The sequence below is a fragment of the Neopelma chrysocephalum genome, unplaced genomic scaffold (genome assembly GCF_003984885.1).
Source record: "Neopelma chrysocephalum unplaced genomic scaffold, ASM398488v2 Primary Assembly neopelma1_186, whole genome shotgun sequence".
NCBI classification, from domain to species: domain Eukaryota; kingdom Metazoa; phylum Chordata; class Aves; order Passeriformes; family Pipridae; genus Neopelma; species Neopelma chrysocephalum.
Window position 1 is genome coordinate 181625 of NW_020897848.1, and position 24179 is coordinate 205803.

The 24179-nt window shown below is 45.4% G+C and overlaps 1 protein-coding gene across 8 annotated transcripts in view; it reads right to left on the bottom strand.

Annotated features, from left to right (window-relative positions):
• Positions 1–24179, bottom strand: part of NEDD4L (neural precursor cell expressed, developmentally down-regulated 4-like, E3 ubiquitin protein ligase) — a 47645-nt gene that overhangs the window by 10007 nt on the left and 13459 nt on the right. The window contains exons 5-18 of one of the 8 annotated variants that reach the window (XM_027702441.1): positions 12329–12379; positions 11162–11223; positions 10962–11064; positions 10562–10728; positions 9725–9857; positions 9118–9294; positions 7934–8008; positions 6221–6280; positions 4451–4582; positions 3876–3995; positions 2996–3193; positions 2722–2799; positions 1612–1666; positions 1466–1522 (exon numbers count right to left, since the gene is read on the bottom strand). In XM_027702441.1, coding sequence (XP_027558242.1) covers positions 1466–1522; positions 1612–1666; positions 2722–2799; positions 2996–3193; positions 3876–3995; positions 4451–4582; positions 6221–6280; positions 7934–8008; positions 9118–9294; positions 9725–9857; positions 10562–10728; positions 10962–11064; positions 11162–11208 — 1402 coding nt within the window. In that variant the 5' untranslated portion in view covers positions 11209–11223; positions 12329–12379. Of the gene's footprint in view, positions 1–1465; positions 1523–1611; positions 1667–2721; positions 2800–2995; positions 3194–3875; positions 3996–4450; positions 4586–6220; positions 6281–7933; positions 8009–9117; positions 9295–9724; positions 9858–10561; positions 10729–10961; positions 11065–11161; positions 11224–12328; positions 12380–24179 lie in introns of all 8 variants that reach the window. The other 7 variants (XM_027702440.1, XM_027702446.1, XM_027702445.1 and 4 more) reach the window with 7 other exon arrangements.

Sequence of the window (24179 nt, forward strand, 5' to 3'; positions counted from 1 at the left end):
GCAGTCCCCAGGGAATGGCAGGGCTCTGCAGTCCCCAGGGAATGGCAGGGCTCTGGAATCCTCAGGGAATGGCAGTCCCTTGGGAATGGCAGGGCTCTGCAGTCCCCTGGGAATGGCAGGGCTCTGGAATCCTCAGGGAATGGCAGTTCCCAGGGAATGGCAGGGCTCTGCAGTCCCCTGCCCTCCAGGCCCTCCAGCCCACCTGCCATGGCAACACTGGGACCAAAGGGACATTGGCTGGAAACAAGCAGCATTATCAAAAACTTCCCAAGAGTTTTGTGAAAACTGCCATATAAAAAGCTAAAACCACTCAGATCCAAAGAGACTAGAGAGAGAACTCAGATGCAAATAAATCTCGCTTTCTAACAGTTACAAATCCTTTGGGGAATTCTAATTAATGTACGACTTTAACATTCCATTTTAGGGATTAACACATGCTCAAATAGCTTTAGGTGACTGAAAAATTAAAACTTTTCAAGAGAGGTTGGGAGGCTCAGCAGTTATACAAGTGTTTTAAGTGGGACAGTTTCATCCTGTGACTCCTGAGTGGCAGCAGTTTGGAATCATTCGCCACAGTTACATTTCCAGATCTCTGTTGGGAAAAACAATTACAGAAGAGACAAAGGATAATAACTCCACAGTGAAGTTTGGAAAACGTTCATCCGGTGCTTGGCCAGTGTATTATCTCTAATGTTTAGTTAAAACTATTTATACCATTTCAAAATTGGTATTACTTTAGAGGCAGTTCTTTAATAATGATTTAATACTGTCATTTCTAGAGGTGAGCTTGGGAGTCTGTTACTCAGACTGAGGGACAAACCTGATTCTGTCAAACACAGGGAACAGCTCACATTTTACCCTCTCTGTACCCTCTTCTGACGGTTATGTGAGTTGGCTGTGGCTGTGAAGAAATATCTCATTATGAGTCTTGAAGTTTAAAAAGAAAAAAAACAAACCAAAAAAAGTAAGAAGAAGACCCAGCCCAGCCTTTGTGGGTGGCTTTGTGTTCAAACACCAACAAAACTCACACAGCAGTTCTGAGATGCTCTAGGAAGACAGGTCTACAATGAAACATCACTTACACTAGAACTCCACTAACAGAACTGGAGAATATTAATGGGCTGGTGCAGTTTCACATGCTCTAAATAGGAAATAAGATCAGAATCAGCACTGCCACAAACCTTCTGAAAGCAGAGGAAAGTACTTCTCAGTGCTAATTGCTCCACTCCCCAGATGTGGAGCTGTGGCTACAGGATCTTTTCTCATCTTATTTTCTATTCCTAGTGTATATTTTCATTTATCAAGTGCAAATAAGCCATGAGATCATCAACAACAACGACGACGAATCCAAAATATCAACAAGAACAAAAGAAACCACAGAGAGGAAATGTTAATGCTTCACAAGTCAGAGAGGGACAAAGCTTGATGAGCCAATTAAAGCAAGCTTCCAGTGAATGTACAGTACCGTAGGAGGGCACTAAGTCTCTGGTATCAATGTCTCCACATATCAACACCTGGCTTCCTAAATGAAGAGTAAAATCACAAAGCTTTCACTTCAATACTTGGTACCTCCCTTTGCCTATTTGCTCTAGAGCCTGAGTGCTTACTTACTGTGGTCTATATAAAACGTCCTTCCGTCCAGGTGGATTCTTTCCTCCCAGCCAGGCTGGAAATGGGAAATAAAAACAAACAAAAGAGAAAATAAGTAAAACAGTGCCAGTGTCACATAGCCTGAAGCAATGCACTGCCCACCTCCTGGAACTGTCAGAGATGTTTGTGAGGTAGGAAACCCAAATGCCACAAAGGCATCGTGGCAAAGCCAGAAATGCAGGCACACTCAGATCTGGATAATTGTACAGGTGACTGCACCTCACACAGGCAATTTTTTTTAAAGCTTGGAAGTGGAAACCTCTTGCTGCAGGATTTACACCCATTTCCTGCTGTGGGCAAACAATCCCAGAGAACAGATGGTCCATCATGGCTTAGCTTGAGAGTTTCTGCTCCTGCTTCTGAAAGCCACTGTCAGTGTGTAACCCAGGATCCCAAGGGAGCTTCCCTTTGTATCTATTCCCCTTCCTCATCTCCCAGGAGACTGCAGTGCAGAAGGGAGAAGGGATGGCTGGTGCTGGGACAGGCAGTGCTGGCCAGCCTGGACTTCCACAAAATCCAGAGGAGAAATTATTTCACTGCAATCTTTTTTGAGAAACTCTTGTTAAATTCTGCAGTCATTCCTCACTCAAACCCAGACTGTTTAACTGAGGTGAAAGCTGTTACTAATTATCTATTCCCAGCCATAAAGTCCTGGTTTCACTGCAGGTCCCACCTCCTGCAGTGAACAGAACAAATTGTAATTGGCCCTCCAGTGTCTCCGAGGTTAACACATGCCCAGTGTACCCCAACAACTGCTTCCTAAAGCCAAAGGGCATTCCTGCTCTGTGACCAGGAATGTGGCAGCTTTCACACCTTACTCTCAGCCACTAAGGATGGAGTATTTCAAAAACAAAGCAAAGCTCTGGATCTGATGTGGCTCTAAATCCCTATTATACTTTGGTTACGAGTATGGCAAAACTTCTGACATTAAAATTATAGTTTTCTCTGCAAAATATGGAAGTTCCACAGAAAAATCAACACTTATTCAGGTTTCTGAGTCCCAGCTCCCAGCAAGGCCCCAGTGCCTGTGCCAGGGACAGTGGGTGTAGGGCACAACACAGTCTCACTTACAGGAAGAGGGCCCAGGTCATTGGGGTTCAGAGATGCTTTGGATCTCAAATGCACTGGAAACTTCAACCGTGGATCCTCCTGGAACACAAATATGGAACTGAAAATCCAACAGATCGAGGCAGATCTACAAACTCAGTCAAGCACAGAGTCACCTGGAAATCCTCCCACATTAACAGTAATTCTTCTATTTTTTGACAATAAACTCAAGCATGCCTTATTAGGATTCCTGCACTACAATGAATTTTTCATTGTTCAGAGTCAGGGCAGCCCTTACCCAGGTGGTGGTCTTGGTGTTGTGGTCGATGAAGAAGGGGCGGCCGTTCGGGGCGATGCGCATCTCCCAGCCCGGGGGCAGGAAGCTCTGGGCCCCCTTGTGCTGGGGCTTGGGGGAGTTGTAGGGGGACGGTTGTGGGGACTGGGGGTTGGAGAGGGTGTCCTTCACCGCCCGGCGCACCGGAGAGTCCTTCATGCCCTGCGGAGCAGCAAACACCACCATTGCTCACCAAAACCAACCCCAGGCGGCTTCACAGCAAAGAGTTCTTCATTCAACGTGTAATTAATGCTAGAATGAAGTGCTGGGACTGATTGCCTAGGACTTCATTAGCTCTATCTGCTCCTTCTAACACACCGAGCCTTTTGCTGTGAAGGACCTTGTGCCCATCCCTTCCCTCTGCAGTGACAATGTCCCCAGTATTTACACCTGACTGTACCCTCCCCCTGCACCTGCCCTGGATGTGTCCATAATTCATTTTACCCAGGAAAAATAACAGCAGGGCTTTGTGCTTCGTGACACAATCTATCTCATTTACAAGAAAGCCTTTACATGGGAGGCCACGTGAGCCACAGCTCTTCAAACTCCCAGTGTGAAGAGGAAATCTGAAGAACTTGCTCTCCTCAGCACAGCCATGTGTAGCCGAGTCAGTGGTTTCAATCCCACTGTCAGAAGTCAAACACACAGAGGCTTTGACTGTTCAAGGAGCCCCTTCAGTTATTTTTCAGGCACGTGGCAGTGAACATCATTCCACAGCACCCGGAATTACTTGGAAAGAGACTTAAAAGAAATGAAACACCCTTTTGAAAGGCAAGGAATTCCAAGTGGCTGTGCTGCACAGCTAAAAGGGCAACAAGAGCTGCAGGGCCAGCAGTGTCCTCACCTCCAGGGGGGCCGACAGGGTGACGGTGGGGGAGCTGAGGCTGCGGGGCCGCCGGATCTGCGGCTCGCTCAGGTGGTTGCTGCTGCTGGTGCCCGGTGCCACCATCCCGTCCTCGGCGAGCTGAGGGGGCACAGCCAAGTCACAAAGGGCACAAACACCGCGCAGCCACAGTCAGAGCACCTCAAAAACCATGGTGCTGCTTATTATCATCATGATGATTATTATTAAACATACTTTCCTAGAGATAAGTATTTAACGTAATTCTGTTGGAAGGGCCAATAACACATGGTCCTATTCTATTAATGGATCAGGCTAACTTTCAAATTCAATCCTAAGAACACATTTGCCTCCTTTTAGCAGTTCCTCCGCCCCTCTCTGGAAATTCCTTCCCCTGCAGCAACCAGCTTGATCTGTGCCTTAACACAGTTCAAAGAAAAACCATCTCAACCATGGCACTTTTTTATGATTCACCTGAGCTGTCACGACAATACTTAGGATTTTTCCTTTACATTTCAGAGGTTCTGAACTGAAGTCAGCCCCGGCTGAGTGTCTGCTCTGTGCCTGGAGCAGGGTACCTGCATGATGGGCCGTGTCCACGTCGTGGTCCGGTTGTTGTGGTTCACGTAGTAGGTCCTGCCCTTGGCGTCCTTGCGCTCCTCCCAGCCCGAGGGCAGCCCGGGGGTGGTGTGCACGTAGGCCACGGAGGGCTGCTCGGGCAAGAAACCACAAGAATATTAAATATTCTTATTTTATAATAGCTAAAAACATTTCAAAAGTCTGTTGTCTTTAAAAAAAAGCAACTTGTTAACTTGCATCATTCTTAATCACAACAACCACATGGAAAAATCTGGTTTCTGATTTCGTTTAATACAAGCTCTTTGTCACGTGCCTTTGAGTCAAATTATTTTTTCTCCCAAGAGATCAGTCTGACACAGACTCAGGTCTCTTGTTCAGCAAACAGCCACACTTATGCGCCCTCAAACTTTTTAATTTGCAGGTTACACACAGTGACAAAAAGGAACTGTGTTTTAATGAGTTTTGCTCAGAAAGGTGGATTTTTTTTTTTCCTTTTATCAGTTTGGATAAGTAAGAGTTAAATAACCCTGCAGTCAAAAGAATGGAAAACAGAGGGAAACAGATGAGGAAATGAAGTACAAACTCTGAGATGGATTTATTTCTTTCCTAAAGATCCAAGGGCTCTTTTCCCACCTGTGCTGGTTCACAGAGCTGGCAGGCAACGAGGAGAACACCTTTGCCATGGCTGTTCTGATGGTTTCCAATCCCTGAGTCAATGGCCACAGTAAGAACTCAGTTTTTTGCAGAAAAATACTCATATTTTGCTCTAAAAAGTCTAACCAAGACAAGATCCTCTGCCAAAAGGGGACCACTGCACTGCAGGTCAAGCTGGCACAATTAACTAACCATGAACAACTCAGGCACTTTATTTAGACATTTGCTATTTCCAGGTGTGCTCCACTGGCTCTAAAATTCAACAACCAGTAAGTAGAGACAGTGTCACAGAACGATGCATCAACACCCAAATTAAGAGTTATTTATATCCCAGACATAAACAGCAAACATACTACCTTTAAATTAAAGTTTTTCCCTGAAACAAATTATCTAGGAGGGCACAAATTCATAGAAGCTATTTATGATGGTTACTATAAATGATTTCCATGAAATAACTCGCTTCAGACTGACAGTTAATCAGGTCAAAGAATGGGATGTTTTTGACAGAGTCCAATATAAATTAAGCCCACTTTCCTTGTATTACGCTTTCAGCAAAGCACGTCAAGAGTTTTATCAGATGATCAAACTACAAATTCAGCCTTGGAATGCTGATCAACTGCTGGAAAAAGAAACTGGCACTAAATAAGACCATGGAGAGCTCTATGATACATTGCTGTACCTCCACGGCTCTCAAATTAAGATCAGTTTAAGAATGAAAATTAATTAGCCTAATGAAGAGTAAGGGAAGACAGATGCAAGCTGCAAACACAGCTACCTGGACACTGGTTTGGTGTCTCCAACCTGCTGCTTCCAGGCCCATTTTTTAAGGAATTAGCTGTTATATCTTTCAGGAGCCCATGGCATTTCCTTAGTGCACAGCTTTGTCACAACTCAGTGGCACATTCACACCCCTAAAGCATGTCAGTATTGGAGTGCAACTGCAGTGCTCCGAGAAATTTTGAGAAAATTTGAGACAAGAACGTGTAACTCTTGATTCAGTGCCTGTATTTCATTCAGCATGTGTCTGCTTTGTGAAGAAAAAATTCCTCATTGTACAAGACCTAAATGTGCCCCCGTTTTATTTAGAGATAGTGCTTGATAAAGAGTTTTATTACCGTTGGCTCCTCTCCCCCTGAGACAGTTGAAGAACGAGCTCTCCTAGAGGGACCACTCTGCTGTTAAATGATAATGAATGATACACACATTTACTGAGGAAGGCCACAGGTTACTGGCACATCTTTAGGAGCAAGGAATCACAGACAATCACATTTATTGAGAGAGAGCGATTGGATGGAAAAAATGTTTAAGATAATAGCAGAAGTAAGAGCCATCAGTCATTGGTAACCAAGCCAGAATCTCAAAGTGCTGCATTCAGGAAGAAAGAATGTGCTTAGCTGCCACAAGAGAAATGATCACTGGCTCAAGAAGGATTAAATCTGGTTAAGATCAGGTCAGATGATGTTTTAGAGCAACGCTCTCAATGCTGCTGGTTTGAACAGTTGAGTGTCCCACCAGATCCAGGAGAAAGGCCCATGCCCAGCCCCACCTGAGAGCTCAGGTACAGCCCCTGGGCTCCAGGAGTGCTAAAGAGAGCAGGAGAACAGCCCTGGCACCCACGGACTGCAGGAAAGCAGCTCTGCCTGGCACAGAGAGCAGCAGCTGAGGCAGGACTGCACTGGGACCCAGCCCACTGCACACCCCCAGAGAGCAAGGAGACACACCATGCTGCAGGTACACTGAATAACTTCCAGATCACAGGACAAAATTCAACCAAGAGGAAACCTCAGAGGCTTCTGCAAATGTCTGCCCAGGAGCAACAGATAGAACAAGCAGAGGAGCGACAGCAGCTTCAGTGACAAACTTATTGATATACTCTATATATTCAATATTTCAGGATGGATTATGCACAGATTTTCTACTTGCAGATTCACATGTGACACATTTCTAATACAAAATTGGAGAAAAATATCCCCTAAGAAAAGCATAATTTTTTAAAAGATTCTTTTGCAATCAGACCAGTTTTATTCACAAGCACACCTTGCACACTCCTATTTTAAGTGGCCTCTCTGCAACTACTGCTGGGGGGGCAGAGGGACCAAAGCCCACCACCCTCTGCAACCCTCATCCTTGGGCTGTAGGACAGGTGCCACCTCCTGTCAGCTGGACCAAAGGTGTGCTTGGTTCTGATGGGAGAGACAAGCTTTGTTTACAAAACATCTTGGTATCTTTTCCTGTTTGAAGGATCTCCTTACCTAAACCTGCACAAGTTGCTTCCCTAAGTCCCTCAGAGTAAAGAACTGCAATTCTATCCAGGTCTGCCATACCATGACCATCACAAAAAGGCTCCTTTTCACTGCAACCAGGCAAAGGACCAATTCCTTTTGCACGTTCGACAGATTTATATATTGCAAGTAAAATCAATTTATGGGCCACAGAAATACACCTGCTAGGACAGTCCTGTGGCTGCTCCAGTTCCAGGCAGAGCTGGTGCTCCTGCCCTCTCCTCCCCCAGCTGGGAACAGCCCTTGGAGGAGTTTCCCTCCTCACTGACTGTGTGTATGAGTGCAGTAACCTACATTTCCACGTTAGATAACTGAGGAGAGCGTGACTGTGCTCAGACTCCCAACGTTTTTCCCTCTCAGGAATGTCCCCGTTACAGCTGCTGACCAGGCCCACGTGAATTTGGTCTCCATAACTGCCTGGGACAGTCAGATGCCCACACTGGTCACTGACCTGTGTCTGAGCAGAGCTGATCCAGGGAAAGGTGTTATTCAGAATCACAGAATGCCCAAGCAAAAAGGAAGAACTGGAAGGGAGCTTTGGCTTACCAGGGCTAACTGAGACTGCTCAGCCACTGCGTCTGTGACGCTGCATGACCTCAGCCTCGAAGAAGGTTCTCTTTGCTGGAGGAAAAACAAAAGAAAGGTGTCCTTCAGTTAATGTGTCTTAAAACATGGAGGTTACTCAGTAATTTCAGTAAATTCAGTAATTACAGGTACTAACCTCTTTGTAACAAAATCTCCTTAAACGATTATTATCTACTATTTTACCAGAGTGGTAAATACCATTTCTCTGTTGACAGTGACCCTTCATATATAATACACAAAAAGAAGAGCTCATTCAATTTAATAAAGGAGAAATGTCAACATGAACAAATTCATGGATTATTGACAAAAATAAGGCATTAGGAAATAAATCCAAGATCAAATACTGTGGATGAGAGCTCAAACTCTTAAAAATTAATTTACTTAGAGACTTATGGTATTTCTTAAAAAAAAAAAAAGATTCAGTCTTAATTTTCCTCTTTGCACCCTGCAATTCTCAGCACAGGCCCAAGTGACTCTGAACACAGATCCATCAGAGCATCAGAGCTGTTGTTTGCTGACCAACCTCCAGATGACATTCACATCATTCAAAGCCCTACTGCACTGGCTCTCTGGGAAAAATGCACCTAATCAAGATTCTGTTTGATGAGAACAAGAGTAAATATGATTTCTTCTCTCTTGACCTGCAAAGGTACCTTGATGGCATATACCAAGAATAAAAAATAAACCAATCAGAGCATGATGTTCTCTTTAATATTTACAATTGTTCTTAATCAGAGCCATATATAAGATTGCCCTACTTGCAAGTGTCTTATCCTGATTTTTGGGGTGTCCCCAGTCCAATAAACTAATGGATAACACAGAGACCATTTTTTGGTTTTTTTCCTCTTTCCTTTGGGAATTCATAGCTTGATATTCTCTACTCTCAGATACTTGGTTTCATTAAATGTGCAAAAGCAGCAGCATCTGAAGTTCAACTGGCACAGAAGAAACACTAAATCTGAAATGTGTTGTTTGAGGCAGTTTGTTCTATGGTGACACTGGGAAGCATTTTTGGAAGGTAATGCTAACTCTATGCTCAGGTTTTCCTGAGAGCAGCAGTCCCTCCCCATGGGTCTGAGTGACTCAGATTATCCTAAACAACAGCACATTTCAGAGGTTCACAGCAAGAGCAGCACAGTACGTACAATCAAAGAGCCGAGTTGTTCCCCATTGGAATCAGGAGTGACCTGGAGTCTCCTGCTCAGCTCCTCAGACAGCTCCTGAGGACTGGTCCGGGACACTGGGGATGCAGGAGGGGGTGGCAGTGACAAGCTTAAGGAATCTCCACTGGCACTTGCCTCCTCTGAGATGGTTTCCCAAGGCTAACGAAATAGAATAAAATAAGTTAAGGATTTATACAGAGCAAGCCTTCTTTCCCCTTGCCTCTCATGTGATCATCACACTGTGACCAACACACAAACACCAGCTTCTCTCTCCCCTAAATCAAGGCACTACAGAAAACTGAAATTCTTTTTACAATTTATTCCACTTATTCAAAGCAGAATATGAAAGTGTTTCTATCAGTGACTTGGAATTATCAATGTTTCCCCCAGTATTAGCACTGTGCTGCACAGGCCCTTGGCAGCACAGCTCTGCTTGGATTGTCACCCTGTCGCTGGCATTTTTCCAAGGCAATTCCACAACCACCATGTAAAACCATGACTATCTCTGTTGTGCAGCAATTAGCTTACAAATGAGAAACACCCCAACCTGAAGTTCAGTCAGCTCCGTGAGCCCCAGACTCGTACCCACCTCAGGAATGTCTCCACTCTCCGCGGGCTCCGGTTCCAGGTCCTCACTGATGTGCCTCCGGGAGCGGAACCGCCGGTGAGCTGCCTCCTGGTTGATCTGTCTGATGTTGTTATCAGAGTCTGACCCCACATCGCTGCAGGGTGGGGAACCAAGACCAGGGGGGAGAAAAGAACACGAAAATAACCCAAGTTAAACTAAACCCCTACTTTATCCATTGCTTTCAAAACCTTGGAAATGCTTCTGATTGTAAAAATCTTTATTCGTGCACATGTCAGGCTAGACAAGGTGGCCCAGAACCCTGTGCAGCCCAGCCCAGAAAGTGTCCAGGGCTGGAGAATCCAGCATGGTTTAGAGGTGGCCTTGGCAGTGATTACAGTATAACTCTTAACACTGTCAGTTATTTCTAAATCCAGTATTGACACACACCCCAACAGCTTGCAGAGGAGCATCCTGTTAGCACATCCAGGGAATGCAGCCTATACGCTGAGGAATAACCAGGATCTCCTCCAAGCTAATCCCTTCAACTTCATTAAAACTTAACAGAGTTGACTTTTTTCCTTACCTTTTCAACAGCCCTCTATAGAACAAAGTAATTTATTCCTGCTAAATTACTTACTGAAAAATTCCACATCTGTCTCCCCATATTCTGAGGTACGTTGCTAATGCACTGACTTCCCTCCCACCCCTTCAGATTTCCTGGCACTTCCCAGAATATCCCCGTCTCCCTGTGATTTGCTGGGGGTGGGGAAGCCTTTCCAGCATAAAAAGGGACCGTTTCCTTTGTGCCTGCAGGTCCCCGGGAGTTCTCCCCCCGCACTCCCCCAGGCTGCTGCTCACATGAGGCTCGGCCGGTGCCACTGGGTGGTCCTGTTGTTGTGGTTGACGTAGTAGGTCCGTCCCAAGTTGTCCACCTTCTCTTCCCAGCCAGGAGGCAGCGGAGGAGGGGGTAACTCCTCCTGCCGCTGAGACGCAGAGTCGCTGGAATCAACCACATCCCAGCCATGCTTAGGAAGGAAGGGAAAAAAACCTCCTTTCAATGTGTGTACACCACATTTCAACTCAAACCCCTCCTGTCTATCCAAGAGGGATTCCCCAAGGTGGCTGGGTGTTATCCGGGTGGCTCAGTGCCAAAGAGAACCAACTGCTTCCAGGCCTTTATCCTCCAAGGTACAGTTGCTCCAACAATTTTCCCTGAACCTCTGGTAACTCGAATGCTCCCACAAGCATTCAGCCTTACCTCGGAGTCGTCCCTTTGATCACTGTTTTCTTCCTCTTGGCCACCATTTTTAGGCATGTAAGCCATCTTCAGCCTCAGGAAACCCTTCACGCGAGATTTGTGGCTGCAAGACAGGGAGGTACATTTCATTTGAACAACCCAAAAAAGAAATAAATCCAGCTGTAAGAAATCTTCTAAGGCACACGAGGCCTTCCCCTCACCTTCTTGGTCTGAGGAGGAAATCCTTAAATGTGTACGGCCTCTCCATGGTCGGGTCTTCAGTCTGTGAGCAGTGGAGAAAATGATAAATTAAAGGGCTTGCTCACAAGTCCAGCCACACAAAGAACATCCACAGATCAGGCTGACAGATTATGTCACTGATTGCCATCAAACCCTAAGTCTCATAAAGCCTGGGATCTTGAAAACTTCCTATTCCACAAGAATTTCAGCTTTCTTATAATTTCTTATTATTTAGATAATGTCTGTGCATACAGATCCATAAATGGAGATATCCACACAAGTACAGATAAAACAATCCTGCACAACACAGTTGGGATGGCACGAGCTCCCAGGAGAATGGAAGGAGGCATTTTCCATCAGAACGTTTCTGATCATTCCATCAGAGTTTTCAATTATTACAGAATTGTGACTCCAGATCAACCATAACAGACAGATCTAAACAAGTCGTTACAAAGCCATTTTCCTCCTACAATAACATCCATCAATAGCAAGAAGCCAAATTCAGACACAGAGAGCAAATTATGCTAAACTGACACCTTATTTTGATGCAAACACTTGCAATAACTTCACCCATTCACACATAAAAAAACCCCTGCAAGGTCACAGAGGTAAGATCAACGTGCACAACATCAAAAATACTAACTACACACAGCCTATGTTAGTCACCCAAACCACTATATAATATCAGAAATGTTTGTACCAAGGTTAAAACAATCACTGCATATACATACATATATATTTACTTCTACTTATATACATATAGAAATAGAAATTGCACTTAATTTAGGGTGTAATTTTGTGGTCCATGCAGAATCCTGGCTGCTGGAAGGAAACCAGGCAACTGGAGCTTCAGGGAATTACAGATCCAGCTTTACACTGAATCTCTCAATTTATTAAGAACCAGAAACAAACAAACATTACCTCAATAACCTGACTGTCGACAACAAAATGATTCAAACCCCTACATCAATTACTTTTAATTACTTCCTATTAGAACTCTTACTGCTAGCGGAGAATTCAATTTTGAGCTAAAATAATGAATAGGTGACATAGTTCCTGCAGCCTTGTGCTGCAGCAAACCTGCCACGATGAAGCTTTTTTCCCCCACAAGGTGCCCCCCTTCCCTGCCCAGCTGTTCCCTTTCTTACCGGGAGGTGACTGAGCGGCACATCCACCTGGCCCAGGAAGTCGTCTCTGGTCTGGCACACGGGAGAAGAAAAGGCAGAAAAAGGAGTCATTTTACATCAGAAAAGCAAAAAAACCATAAACAACAATCTAGTCACAACGAAACAAACGTGAAGAGGTTTGAGTACCATTATTTCAGCAATCACTGGCTCCTACCCCTTTATTGTTGCCCGTTGTTTGTTGTTATAATTCATCTCTCCGGGACACTCAGATGGCTTCTCCCATGTACTGTTTGTGATACCAGATCAGCCCCAGTGATTCCCAAATAACCTGCTGCCTATTTATAGCCACACCACGCACGGAATTCCAGGAAGTGCATGCTGCTGCTCCGGAGCCAAGTTTACATATTTCTCATAGCAGAGCATTAAGTTTAATATTAAAATTCATATTTTATGTGATAACATCATAAGAACGCTGTTTCTAGCACAAAGATAGGGTGAAGCTCCGTGATTCCCACAGCCTGGACACATCCTGCTGTGCTGGATGCTCGTGGAACAACACAGAAAGCACATCTGCACCAAGGAGCCTGAAGGTTTTCCAGTTTTAAGAACAGCAAGTAGATTTCTCATTACAGATTTTTGACTTCCTAGAAATTACTGAAAAAACATGGTAGTATGCCCTCTTTTTAGGGAATTAACACATTTCTCCCTTAGTATTGGCAAATCCTAAGTTGCTGCCACCTCCTGCTTCAATACAGATACTCCAATATCAACTACTCTGAGGGAAATATAAACCTCTTGCTACATCTGTTCCTGCAGCTTTTAGCTCAAGAAAAACATGGAAAGTGTTCAGGTTGATTAGAAACAGCCTTAAGAAGAAACCAACAAAGCTTAAGAAGCTTTAAGATAAGGACAAATAGCATAATAACTGCTGGAAGAAAAAAGATACTAGCTTAAAACAGATTTTGAACAGAGTAAATACATGTTCAAATTTCCTGTGCAGTAGAGTTTGTATGTATTTTACTCATGATCTCATTAAAGATCAAGATTAGGAGATAGCCATCAGCAAAGGCAATGGCATGAGGAAACACTTCATTAAGTGTTATTAGTACTCAGTGACTGAAAAAGCTTCAAAAAACAGCAGAACTACTTTGAAACTCCAACTTGTGCCAAACACCTCAGAGTGTGAAACAACTGTTCAGCACGGGACATGGAGGTGACAAGGTGACACTCCCAAGACAAATGCACGTAAAAACCAGGCTGCAACTTGATAACTATCCAAGCTGCAAAGCCAGAAACAAAAGCCTGGGATAAAATGACAGTGCCCTAGAAGTCGTCAGTCTCAGAAAAAGCAGAGAAAGGAAAAGCACCCATTGACAGCTCAGTGCAAACAGGGAACGTTTAGCTGAGCCTCAGGACTGCGTACAAACCCCTCAGTTTTATTTGGTGCTGACACAAAAAAAGGTATGAATAAACCATTGTATTGATCTTCATTTCAAAGGCTGCAGAGCTCAGTCTGAGCACTGTGGTCACAGAGGTGTTCAGGGGCCCTGGCCAGACACCAGGTCGGGTAATAACACTCCACCCACCCACAGTTCCCTTGGCATTTTCAGATGATCAGGATGTTCCCTGAAAATTGCTGGTTACTATTCCTGTGCACTGTTAAAATGGATGCCACATTCCAGCCCAGATATTGCTTCATTTCAGAGCAACATGCTCCCTATAGTAAATTTACCTGGGTTTTTAATGCCTGAAAGTAAAACACTCAAGAGTTCACACCCTTCTCAGACACCACAACCCCCCCGTGGCACGTTCCAGTACACAACTGTGGGACTGAATTATCAGAGCCCAGCCTACCCACGTGGCAACCCAGAAAAACCAAAAAAACCCAACAACAAAATAACCCTAGCAGCAAAATACAATTGTATTAATTGCAACAAAGCACATCAATCTTTAACTGTTCTTGACTATAACCTTAAAATATTAATTAGCCATCAGAGATGTCTTTCTACACCTAAGGCTTATCAACTCCCTGATCGCATTCATCTGAATAAAGCTACAATGATACTTTTATTATATTCCTTTATCATTTGATGAAAGGCATACTAAAATTAAATTCTTAGTTGGCATGTTTCAGCAATATTTCCCTCTTCTTATTAACTGAACTGCAATAAATCTCTTTTCACTTCTATAACCTTTCAGAAATTCTGCCAGTTGCCACTGTCACCACTCCTTCCTTAAGCAAAATATTTTCAGCAGCACTTCCCACTTCCCAAGCATAACTAAAATTCCATTTTTCATTTGCTAATAATGGCAATTTACTATATTTTACCAGTGGATCTTTGCAACCTAGCTAAAAATATTTTCACTAATCTTTTCTTAATCAAAAATGCTCTAACCAATTAAGTTTTGAACGGTATATATGAAATTGAAATTAAACCTGGTTTTCACTTTAGGGTAATGTAGAGGAAAAGGAAGAGGGACTGTCCCCAAAATTCACAAAAGTAACTGAAAAATCTCATTTAGCAAGACCTGAATTGAAAGGTTACTTCTGTGGCAATAGTTGAAATCATTCTATTTCCAGCCCAGTCACCTGGGTGTGTGTGACAAAACCTCAAACCCTGCTTATTACACCTCTTATTTAAAAGGTGGCATTTTCAGTTGCATTCCAAATACTGCCCAAATAGATCCACAAATCTAAATTTAAAAGCACAAGCACCTGGAGCAGCAGCTCCCCCAGCCCTGCTCTGGGTTTCGGGAGGGCACCCAGCGGGAAGGGGTTTTGTGGTTCCTCTGCTGCAGCACAGGGAGCGACTGCACGGCCAACCTGAGCCAGCCCAGCTGCTGCTATTCCTTGGTACCAGGATAAACAAACACTGGCTTTTCCTCCGGAAGCTCAATACAACAACAGTGTCAGGTTGCAGCTGCCCTGACACTTTCCCTCTCAACTTTCACTGCCCTGCTCTGCACACAGGGAAGGACCAGGCGCTGCACCCAGGGTGTCACACACAGCCCCGTGTCCCTGCTCTCCCACCTGGGACACCACCGAGCCAGGGAACGTGCAGGCAGGCCCTGGGAACCAAACCACACACGAGACATCATGTCTTGAGCTGCAATTTCCGACATGAGGCACTGTTGCTCCAAAATCCTCACAGCTGCGGGGGAAAAAGGCTCTTTCCTGGCACACAGGGACAACCACAACTGGATCCTTTCTTAAACAGATTAAGCAAGCCACAGGACATAAACATCAATTATTCAAATCCTAAATTACTTCTCTTGCATCGCCACTGCTTATTTAAACATAACAAAAAACACTGGGCACCTACGCCAGGATCTGACATATTCCTGAAACATGAGTAACAGCCAAAAAACCTCTGGACAATGTCAGGGAAAAGAGAGCCAGTTAAAGCCTTATTCTATTCATTACAGGGAAAGGGCCTCCTGTGGAGCTGCCCGTGGTAATTAAAGGTATGACACAGGAGGGCTGCACACAGGCGGCTGCTTCCTCACCCTCAGTTATCAAAGGCTCCATGTGTGACGGACAAGAGGGAATACCTGCTAGAATTAGGATTACTGCACTACCAACAGCCTCTGGAAACATGGGAATCCATTCTTCCTCAGCCACTGAACAGACCAAATGGGGAAGAAGTAAAGGAGCAGCCTTGGCAGGAGGGAGCTGATGCCTGAGACCCTCAAAACAGGCCTGAGCTGTGAGAGGATGAGGAAAACAGGAACAAAATCAGTGTACGGAAGTGAAAGAACAGATAGAAAGCAAATCAAAGCTTCTCTCCCTTGTTCTGTAAAAAATGAAGGAATTATTGCCAAAAAACCTCTCGAAACAAAAATGCAATAATCTTCTTATGCAGCTTCCTTGTAATTCCCCAAGAGAGAACAGCGAGGCACAGTGGGATGGGCTCACATTTCCAAGGCAACAGTCAGCGAGCACCACTGAGTTCCAAACATTTTGCACAATAATCTGCTCCATGGCACAACAGACAGACCTGCCCTCTGTGAACCGTGTAATTCCAGCCCGGGATGCCAAGAGAGCATTCCCACAACAGCCCCACAGCTGCAGCACGGGGAGGAGCACAGGCCTTGGGAAACACCGCCCTGGCCAGGGCAGTTCATGTCTCCCAACCCACCCCACAAACGTGTGGCACTCTGAGCACAAACCAACCTTCACCCGCCCACCCCACGCACGTGGGTCATGTTGGGAGAAGGGCAGCACTCCAAGAGCAGTTTTCCAAAGAACTCTTGCTGAAAGTCTTTGCTCAGAGCCCTCAAACCTTCCTTACCCCAGTTACAGAGCCAGCAAATAGTGGCAGAAATTACCAGCCTCTTACAGCAGGTTTGGGAAATGCTGCTCTTCAAAGCAGCAAAGAAATGTTTGTTTAATGAAGCAGCAGCAAAGTACATGGAGTACGTGCAGAGCTGCAGCCAGGGGAGTGTGACACAAACCCCTGCACACCTTGGGAGTCGAGCGGTTCAGAGGCACAGCATTCCAAGAACAATGGCATTCTGACCTAGGAAAGGGTAGATGTGAGGCCAGCTGGGTGAAGTGGGCGAGCAGAAGGAAGGCAGGGTTACAGCACGAGGAGGAGGAGGGGCTGCTGGCTCTCCAAAGCACAAACAGCTGCATTTTACTACTTGGAGCTTGCCGAGAGGCCCCCAAATTCTTCATTTGCTCCAACTCATCCTTGGCACTGCTCCCGCCCGGGGAGGGTGCCCAGAGCCCGGTGCAGCCCTCTCTGCTCGTGCAAACACACCCTTCCCTCCCCTGTGGCCCCTCTAGCCCCTCAGCTCCCCACGGGCACAGGGAGGGCAGTGCCAGGGAAGGGCACCCAGAGCTGGGAGCTGCTCCTGTGGGTACTGGCAAGCAGGGGAGGGAGGCTGAGGAAGCTCTGCCATGCTGCACAATATTAAGCAGAATGAAGAGTGTAATTAGCTGGCAAATTGTTCATTAATGCTGCCTTGTGCTGTGAACACCAGGAACTATTCCAGTGACAGGTCTTTTATTACCTGCATTACCATTTCTTCTTCTCCCCTCTTCACTAATCTACTTATATCCTACCTTTTCATTCTGCTCAAAGAAACATCCTACTTTTTCTGCTTCTTTTCCTCGTCAACAGCAACTCAGACTTTTGGATATATTCAGACTTTCGGGTTTCACTCTACTTCTGTCATGACCAATTTTTCTATTTAAGTGCTTTCTTGGCAGAAAGCAATAAAGAAATACAGCCCCCAGAAAAGCCAAGTATTGTAAGAGCAGAAATGCTCTGGTGTGCTAGGGGGATTTATATTCCCCCTAAAACTATTCCAGTGCTTCTGACATCTCCTGGAGAACTGCAGCAGCTGAGGTCTGGAAGAGCTGAGATGCAGAATGGATGCAGCTCTTGTGAGCCTGCTGGAAGATGAGCATCAGGACAGCCAGTTTGAACAGGAAGGTTAAAAATGGACATCACCTTCTCTCAAAACGTTAACTTTCACCTCCTCCTGCTTCTTGAAGAAGGCAGATGAGAAGGAGGAAAAATGTTCAGACTGTGACGTCTATGGGAATTGAACAGAGACAAACCTGAAAAAAATCCAGAAGTCATAATTCCTTTCTCTTAAAATCAGTCAAAAAGGGGATTCCTATTTTAACAAAGAGCTCAGAAAACAGAGGGGTTAGGGGTACATCACTTCCAGAGGCATAATGTGCCCATACTCTGCAAAGACACACTGGGTAACCAAAACCTGCACTTTGAGAATCTTCTAACTGATTCTTCTCCCTGCAGCTCTTCCACTATTTCTGGTCAAATTTACTGGCATTCTCCATACAAATCAGAATAATTCTCCAGTCAAGTACTCTGCAGCAAAGAACTGTTCTTGTAGAGCAATGATATTTTTAGTCCCCCATCACACACACCATCACACTGATGTCACATCCGCCGTTCCTGAGCACTGCTCCTGGCTCTGCTCTCCTCAGCTTGCACCCTGCTCCCTGCAGAGCAGCACTGAAACCTAGCAAACAGCACTGCAGGCGAAACAAAAGCCCCCAAGGTTTCATTCAGCAGAGACCTTGATTTCATTCAGCAGCACCGTGAGGACTGTTCTCCCAAACAACGTGTGAGTGTCCTATAAACTGCCAGGGATGAGCGGGAGCAGCACCTTTTCCACACATCCAGCCCTGTTACATCAGGAGCAGCAGCGTGTTTATCTGGCCTGTGAGGCAGTGCTTGAGGTATGTGGGCTGAGGTTAAACAACAGACAGCCATGGCAGGGAAATCAAAGTCCTGAAAGGCTCCGCAGGCAGGGAAACGAGATCCCGGAATGGAATCAGGGAAGGCACGCTGACATTTATTCAGCCCAAATTTTCCAAAGGTACTAAGTACATTCTTCGAACCAGCTGATTCCAGAGGCACTCAGCTCCAGAAGGCATCATGCTTGGCAATGCTGGACAAAACACTTGGGCTTTACTGATTTTCCTGATGTTAAGGAAAAAACCAAAATCCACTGTAAGAATCCTAAAGGCCACTTTTATCTGACACCTTCCCTGCATTCTCTAGCAGGTATTTATCAGGACACTGAGGGGAAAAGTGGCTGTACACTGACCAGGGGGGACAGAAAGCTACTGCATGCTGAGGCCACTGACATGCTGATTAGTGGACATTAACTAGTCCTAATTTCTGTAAATTAATAATTTACACCATGTTCAACCACTTCTTCCTTGCTGAGACCAAGAATCTTGACACCTGCTCAGTTTTCAAGGTTAGAAACAACACATTTGTTTGTAACAAAAAGGACAGTCAAGATTATATTGCCTAGTTCATGTGGATCAGTCACTAATATTTTACTGTCAGGTTTTTAGGGTGGGTAATGTGAATTGCAGTCAGTAAAAAAAACAGTGGATAACTGGTAATATGATCTCTCTGGGTAAAAAAATAAATAACAGGGGAAAAAGCTTGAAAAGTTTTGTCACACACATTTTTTAAAAATGAACTACCCTCTCTTTTGCTTGCATGCTGGAATTCTGCACAACGAGCTGATGTTTAGGTACTTAAAATTCGATTAGAGCAAAGAGCAGAAAGGCCAGAACTGCAGAACTATCTGCTGCCAACGTGTGGTCAGAACTGCTAATCCCTGTCAAATTCAGGACCAGGACAAAAGGCAGGGAGTTGTGTCCAGCTCCGAGCTCTGCAGGAGCCTGCAGAGGGAGGGAGCACACACATCCCTCAGCCAGGCAGGGCTGCACATCCTCTCCTCCCTCCCCTTCCCACATCTGGTTGGGCACAAGGAACTGGCCTCATCCTCTGTTACTTGTTGAAGTCTGATATTCTTAATCCTGCTACACGAAGAAGGGCTTTTAATGGCAGAATAAATAAGGCAACAGGAGCCCACTTAGTCAGCATTAGGTGTAGCATTGAACAGGCTGCTGGGCATGCACAGACTCTGGAGTGTGGGATTTTAAATTTCAGACTCCGTGGCAGTGGAACTAAACTTCTGCTGCTCCATCCTTACATGTAGCCATAGTTATTCCAAAGGCTTGCCCCTTGGTAGCTCTCCTGGTTCTTGGGAGAGGCTCAGACTTGCTACTCTGTGCTCATTTACAACCCTTTTGCTTTCCCTTTTGATTTATTCATTCCTTTAGGGCACACAAACCTGCTTGGTCATACTGCTGGCTGGATTAATTTATTTTTCTGTACAGAACTGCTGACTACTGGGAGCTCCCAATGCCATCCTGGTAGATGAAAAGACAGATAAAAGCACTGGACTTTAGATGAACAGATGCAATAATACGTTTTCCAATGAGATTTAACCTGGAAACCAACTACACAAGGTAGATTAGGTTTTAGCACAGCTGCTGAACTGAAAACTTCTGTTCCTGTGCAGAACTTCTGCTCTGTTTATGTGCATAAAACCCGCACGTTCCAAAATTCGTCATTACTTGGCAGCTTTTCTCAAAGAGCAAACCAGCTGAACGGCACAAAAAGCAATCAAGGCTCTCTATCTGGTCTCTCAGCCGTAATTTTCTGGGGCTGGATGTGCAGTGCACACCAAGGCAGCTCTGGCTGGCACCTGCAGTGTTAAACCCGTGTCAGCACTTCCTTTATGGACCCAGGGCTCGCTCTGTACCCAAACTCTGCACGCGATTTTTCCAGGCTGGAGCAAAGACTTTATTACTGCTAGTAAAAAAGAGTGATGTTATTTCCAGCTCTGAGCTTTCCTCTGGTTTCTTCACAGAGAAATACCAACAGACACAGCTTTCAGGGAGAAAGATGCCTGACCCAAACTGCAGAACCGTTTCCTTTGGGAATGCGGATGGATGAGGTAGAGACAGCACTGCCAGCTCCTGACTCTCTGAAAACTTGACTGAAAATTAAAGATGGATTTCTTGACTCTGCAAGCTAATTTACACTACTGGCCACGTGCTATTTGTCCTCCACTCACAGAGGAAAAAGAAAGAAAAAGGAAAAAGCAAAATTCATCCTGGCCCTTGGTACTTTCCCTTCTTGCAAATCAGCTCCTGCTCTGCCTGGGTCTGAGCCTGGCACTGCCCCCTCCTCAGCAGTGAGAATGTTGAAGGACAGACATGCAAGCTGATGGAGAGGATAATCAAAAAGGGGGGCAGGTGATTTCTTGTTGAGTGGAGAAGAATGAATTTTGTCCTTAACAGGAAAGCTAAAGAGACCCAAGGGATGGAATTCATCATCCTCTACCTGCAGCTGTCAACAAAGTCCTTATCTGCAGAGAGCAGAGGCTCTCCAGATATCCATCTGCACTCCTTGCAGAGCAAGTGCAGAGCCAGGAAAATCACAACACTATTCATTTGAGCCATTTCAAACCTCCAGCCAAGGGCTCCGTGAATTATCTTCCAGAAATGCCTGGAGAAGAGAAGGCTCCAGGGAGACCTGAGAGCCCCTTCCAGAGACTAAAGGGTGCTTACAAAAAGGAGAGAGAGGGACTTTTTACACGTGGCAGAGAGTGGCAGGGCAAGGGGGAATGGATTTGAATGAGGGAACATCCTTCTCTGTTTTATTGAGTCTTTGAAGATTTCCATCAGTTTTCCTTTCGGTGTCTCACACCAACTCAGGGAAGAGACTTTTACACTTTGCCAGAGCTTGCACTGAAACACTAAAGGATATTTATTTTTAATCAAATGCATCAGTTCGTGCCCTAAAGTAGAAAAACAGAATTGAATTTCATTCCAACCAAACCACGTCTCTGATTTTGCAAATGACACTGGTGAAAAACCTGGGCAATGTTGTTCCTGCACTGCCCTTTAATTTACCTGAGAATATGTGATGTGGTATGTCATGGTCACATCCCTTTCCTGACAGTTCCTGACTAGATATCCAGCTGATGGCTCTAGATATACAGCTGTTCTTTGCCAACTTTTGCCCTGGTAGAATTCTTTTCCAAACCACAGGGTGTCACAAAGGTACAAAGGGGTTACCAGCAACCTTTTTATGCTGAAGAAAAATGGTGAGTGGAATGAAAGGACTAAGAAAGTATCCATCCCCTCTAGAAAAACAAACTGTCAAGATCCACGGTGCTCTATGGCATAATATAATAATGCATTAGAATACATTATTTTGTGATTCTGAGAAAGAGTAAATATTTTTCCTCATCTCAATTGCAGTCATGTAATTGTCAGTGGCTAATTACTAATTTTGGAGAAGGATTCCAGCCAAGAGCTCTGCCTTTCCCCTACCCAGCTTTGTTAACAGCAGTTGGCTCTGCTCTGGGTGACAAAAATGACCACCAGAGGAAGGTTCCCTTCCCCTTATCTGAGCTTGCTCTTTTTGCTTTATGCATCCCAATCCCAGCTGGTATCTTTGGAGCATGTCTAATTCTGTACTTTCACAACAACATTTCTTCTAAAACGATTTCTAAGAAAGAAGAGCTGAGCTGTGAGAAACGCAGGCTTCCAGAGCCAGAGGTGCCATTTCTGTTCGTTAGCTGAACATAATTCACTCCTACTCCTGCAACATTTTGTTAGGGCACGTTGTACTTTGCTCACAACAAAGATGCCTTTGTCAGCTCTCTCCAACAGTTGTCCAATACATGCCATTTCTGAAGTGTTTCCCAGTTTCCCACAAATCCAGCTCTGCACTCACAGCCCCCAGTGATAACCAATGGGATATGTGGGACATGCACAGCACACAGACATTCCACTGCACAACATATAAAATATCAGCCCGGGCCAAACACTCCGCACCAAGACTTGCCAATACCATTTTTCACAACTAGACACAAGCTCAGCCTTTCCTTAATATTTCACCCTGGCTGGTAATGAAACACATCCTGCGTGCCCCCCAGCCCCTGTGTCCAAGAGCAGCTATTTGGAAGGTCACGGGCCCCGGGAGCAGCAGGACTGCAGATGCCCGCTGGGATGTTTGCTCCGGGATAAATCCGGCTGCAGCAGCTGCTGCTCACAGCCCCCCTCAGCCACACACACACAAACCTCCTGCACTGCCACGCTCCACTAGGAGCTTTTTTCATGCTGCAAACTACAAACCATGGCAACTTCTCCTCTCAGCTGAAGAGAGCAGGTATTTCAGGCACAGCCTGAGCAGCATCACAGATCCTCCAAACTTACTTCTGCGGGATAGACTAAAGAAGGCACCTTAGCAGGGAATGTTCTGTGTTGAAAAATAAAGCAAAACTTGCACCACTGCAATGCCTCCCTTCCCCACACTCCCCGTGGGTCCTGCCCAGCCAGTTACCTCTACCCACCCTATTTCTGGGCTTACTACAGAGATGAGAAACACCACAAAAAGGTTCATGTTTCAACTAACTCTTTTCCCTGCAGAAGGCAGTGCCGTGTGGGCTGAGTCCCTCAGGGGGATGTGGCTGCCTCAGCCCATTCCACAGGGCCACTAAAACTGAGAGCACAGAGGAACAACCTGCTCATTCTCCTCTGGAAATGCTGAAGCACCTCTTTTGTATGGAAATCCTTACTGCAGGGAGAGAGTTCAGAGGAAGATCCTTTAGGAAAATGGGAACTGCTGCACAGATCCCGGGGCACACCTGCACAAACCTCTGCTGCTCTTGTGCTCGGTTTGACATCCTGGAGCTACTTCTAGAATTGGCTGTGGTGGTTCTCCACGAACAGTTGATTTTGGAAAGGTACAAGGGGTAATAAATAGGAAAGGGAAAATCACACATACTTGTTTTCCCCCTGTTTCATTTTCAGGATGAGATTTAGATTAATTTTGGTATGAGAACACTTAGCACGCTGCACTGCAGACAGCAAGTCAAATCAAGAAGAAATGCAGCGAAGCTTCTGCCTTCCAAATGTTCTTGCTGAGATGTTCTCAGGCTGACAGGAAAGACACAACACACTCCTGACCAGAACTGCTCCCTCACACAGCCTGACACCAAACCTGCACCGCTTTGGTTTATTTTATTTGGGGTTTATTTCACTCCTTGGAAATCAAAGCTGAGGGATCCTCTGTGGTTTTCTACTCACAATGCCCACCGAAGAGCTCAACAGAAGGTCAGACTGGAATAACCCGGAGCCCCTGAGCTGTTCCACGGGAAAGCTGCAGAGTCATCCCTGGCCTTGCTGCAGGAGCAGCTGCCTCTGGGCTGTGTTTTGGGGAGCCTGGGGTCCCCTCGGTGCCTGTTGCACAGCTGGAGCCTGCAGAGCTATATACAGCATCCCCCAGCGAGCTGGGCAACTCGAGTGGGCCGGCTTGGATTGCACGGCAGAGCAATTTAAGCAAATGACTAATCTAAAGCCCTCGCTCGCATTCCTACTTTGGGCTTTGGAAAAGTGGCTGAAAAACATCAACCGTTAATCCTCACCCGCTGTAACAAAGCAACCCCAGAAAATTGATTTTGCCATCTTAACGCCAAATCAGGGCAAATCCAAACAGCAAGGCTGTTTGCT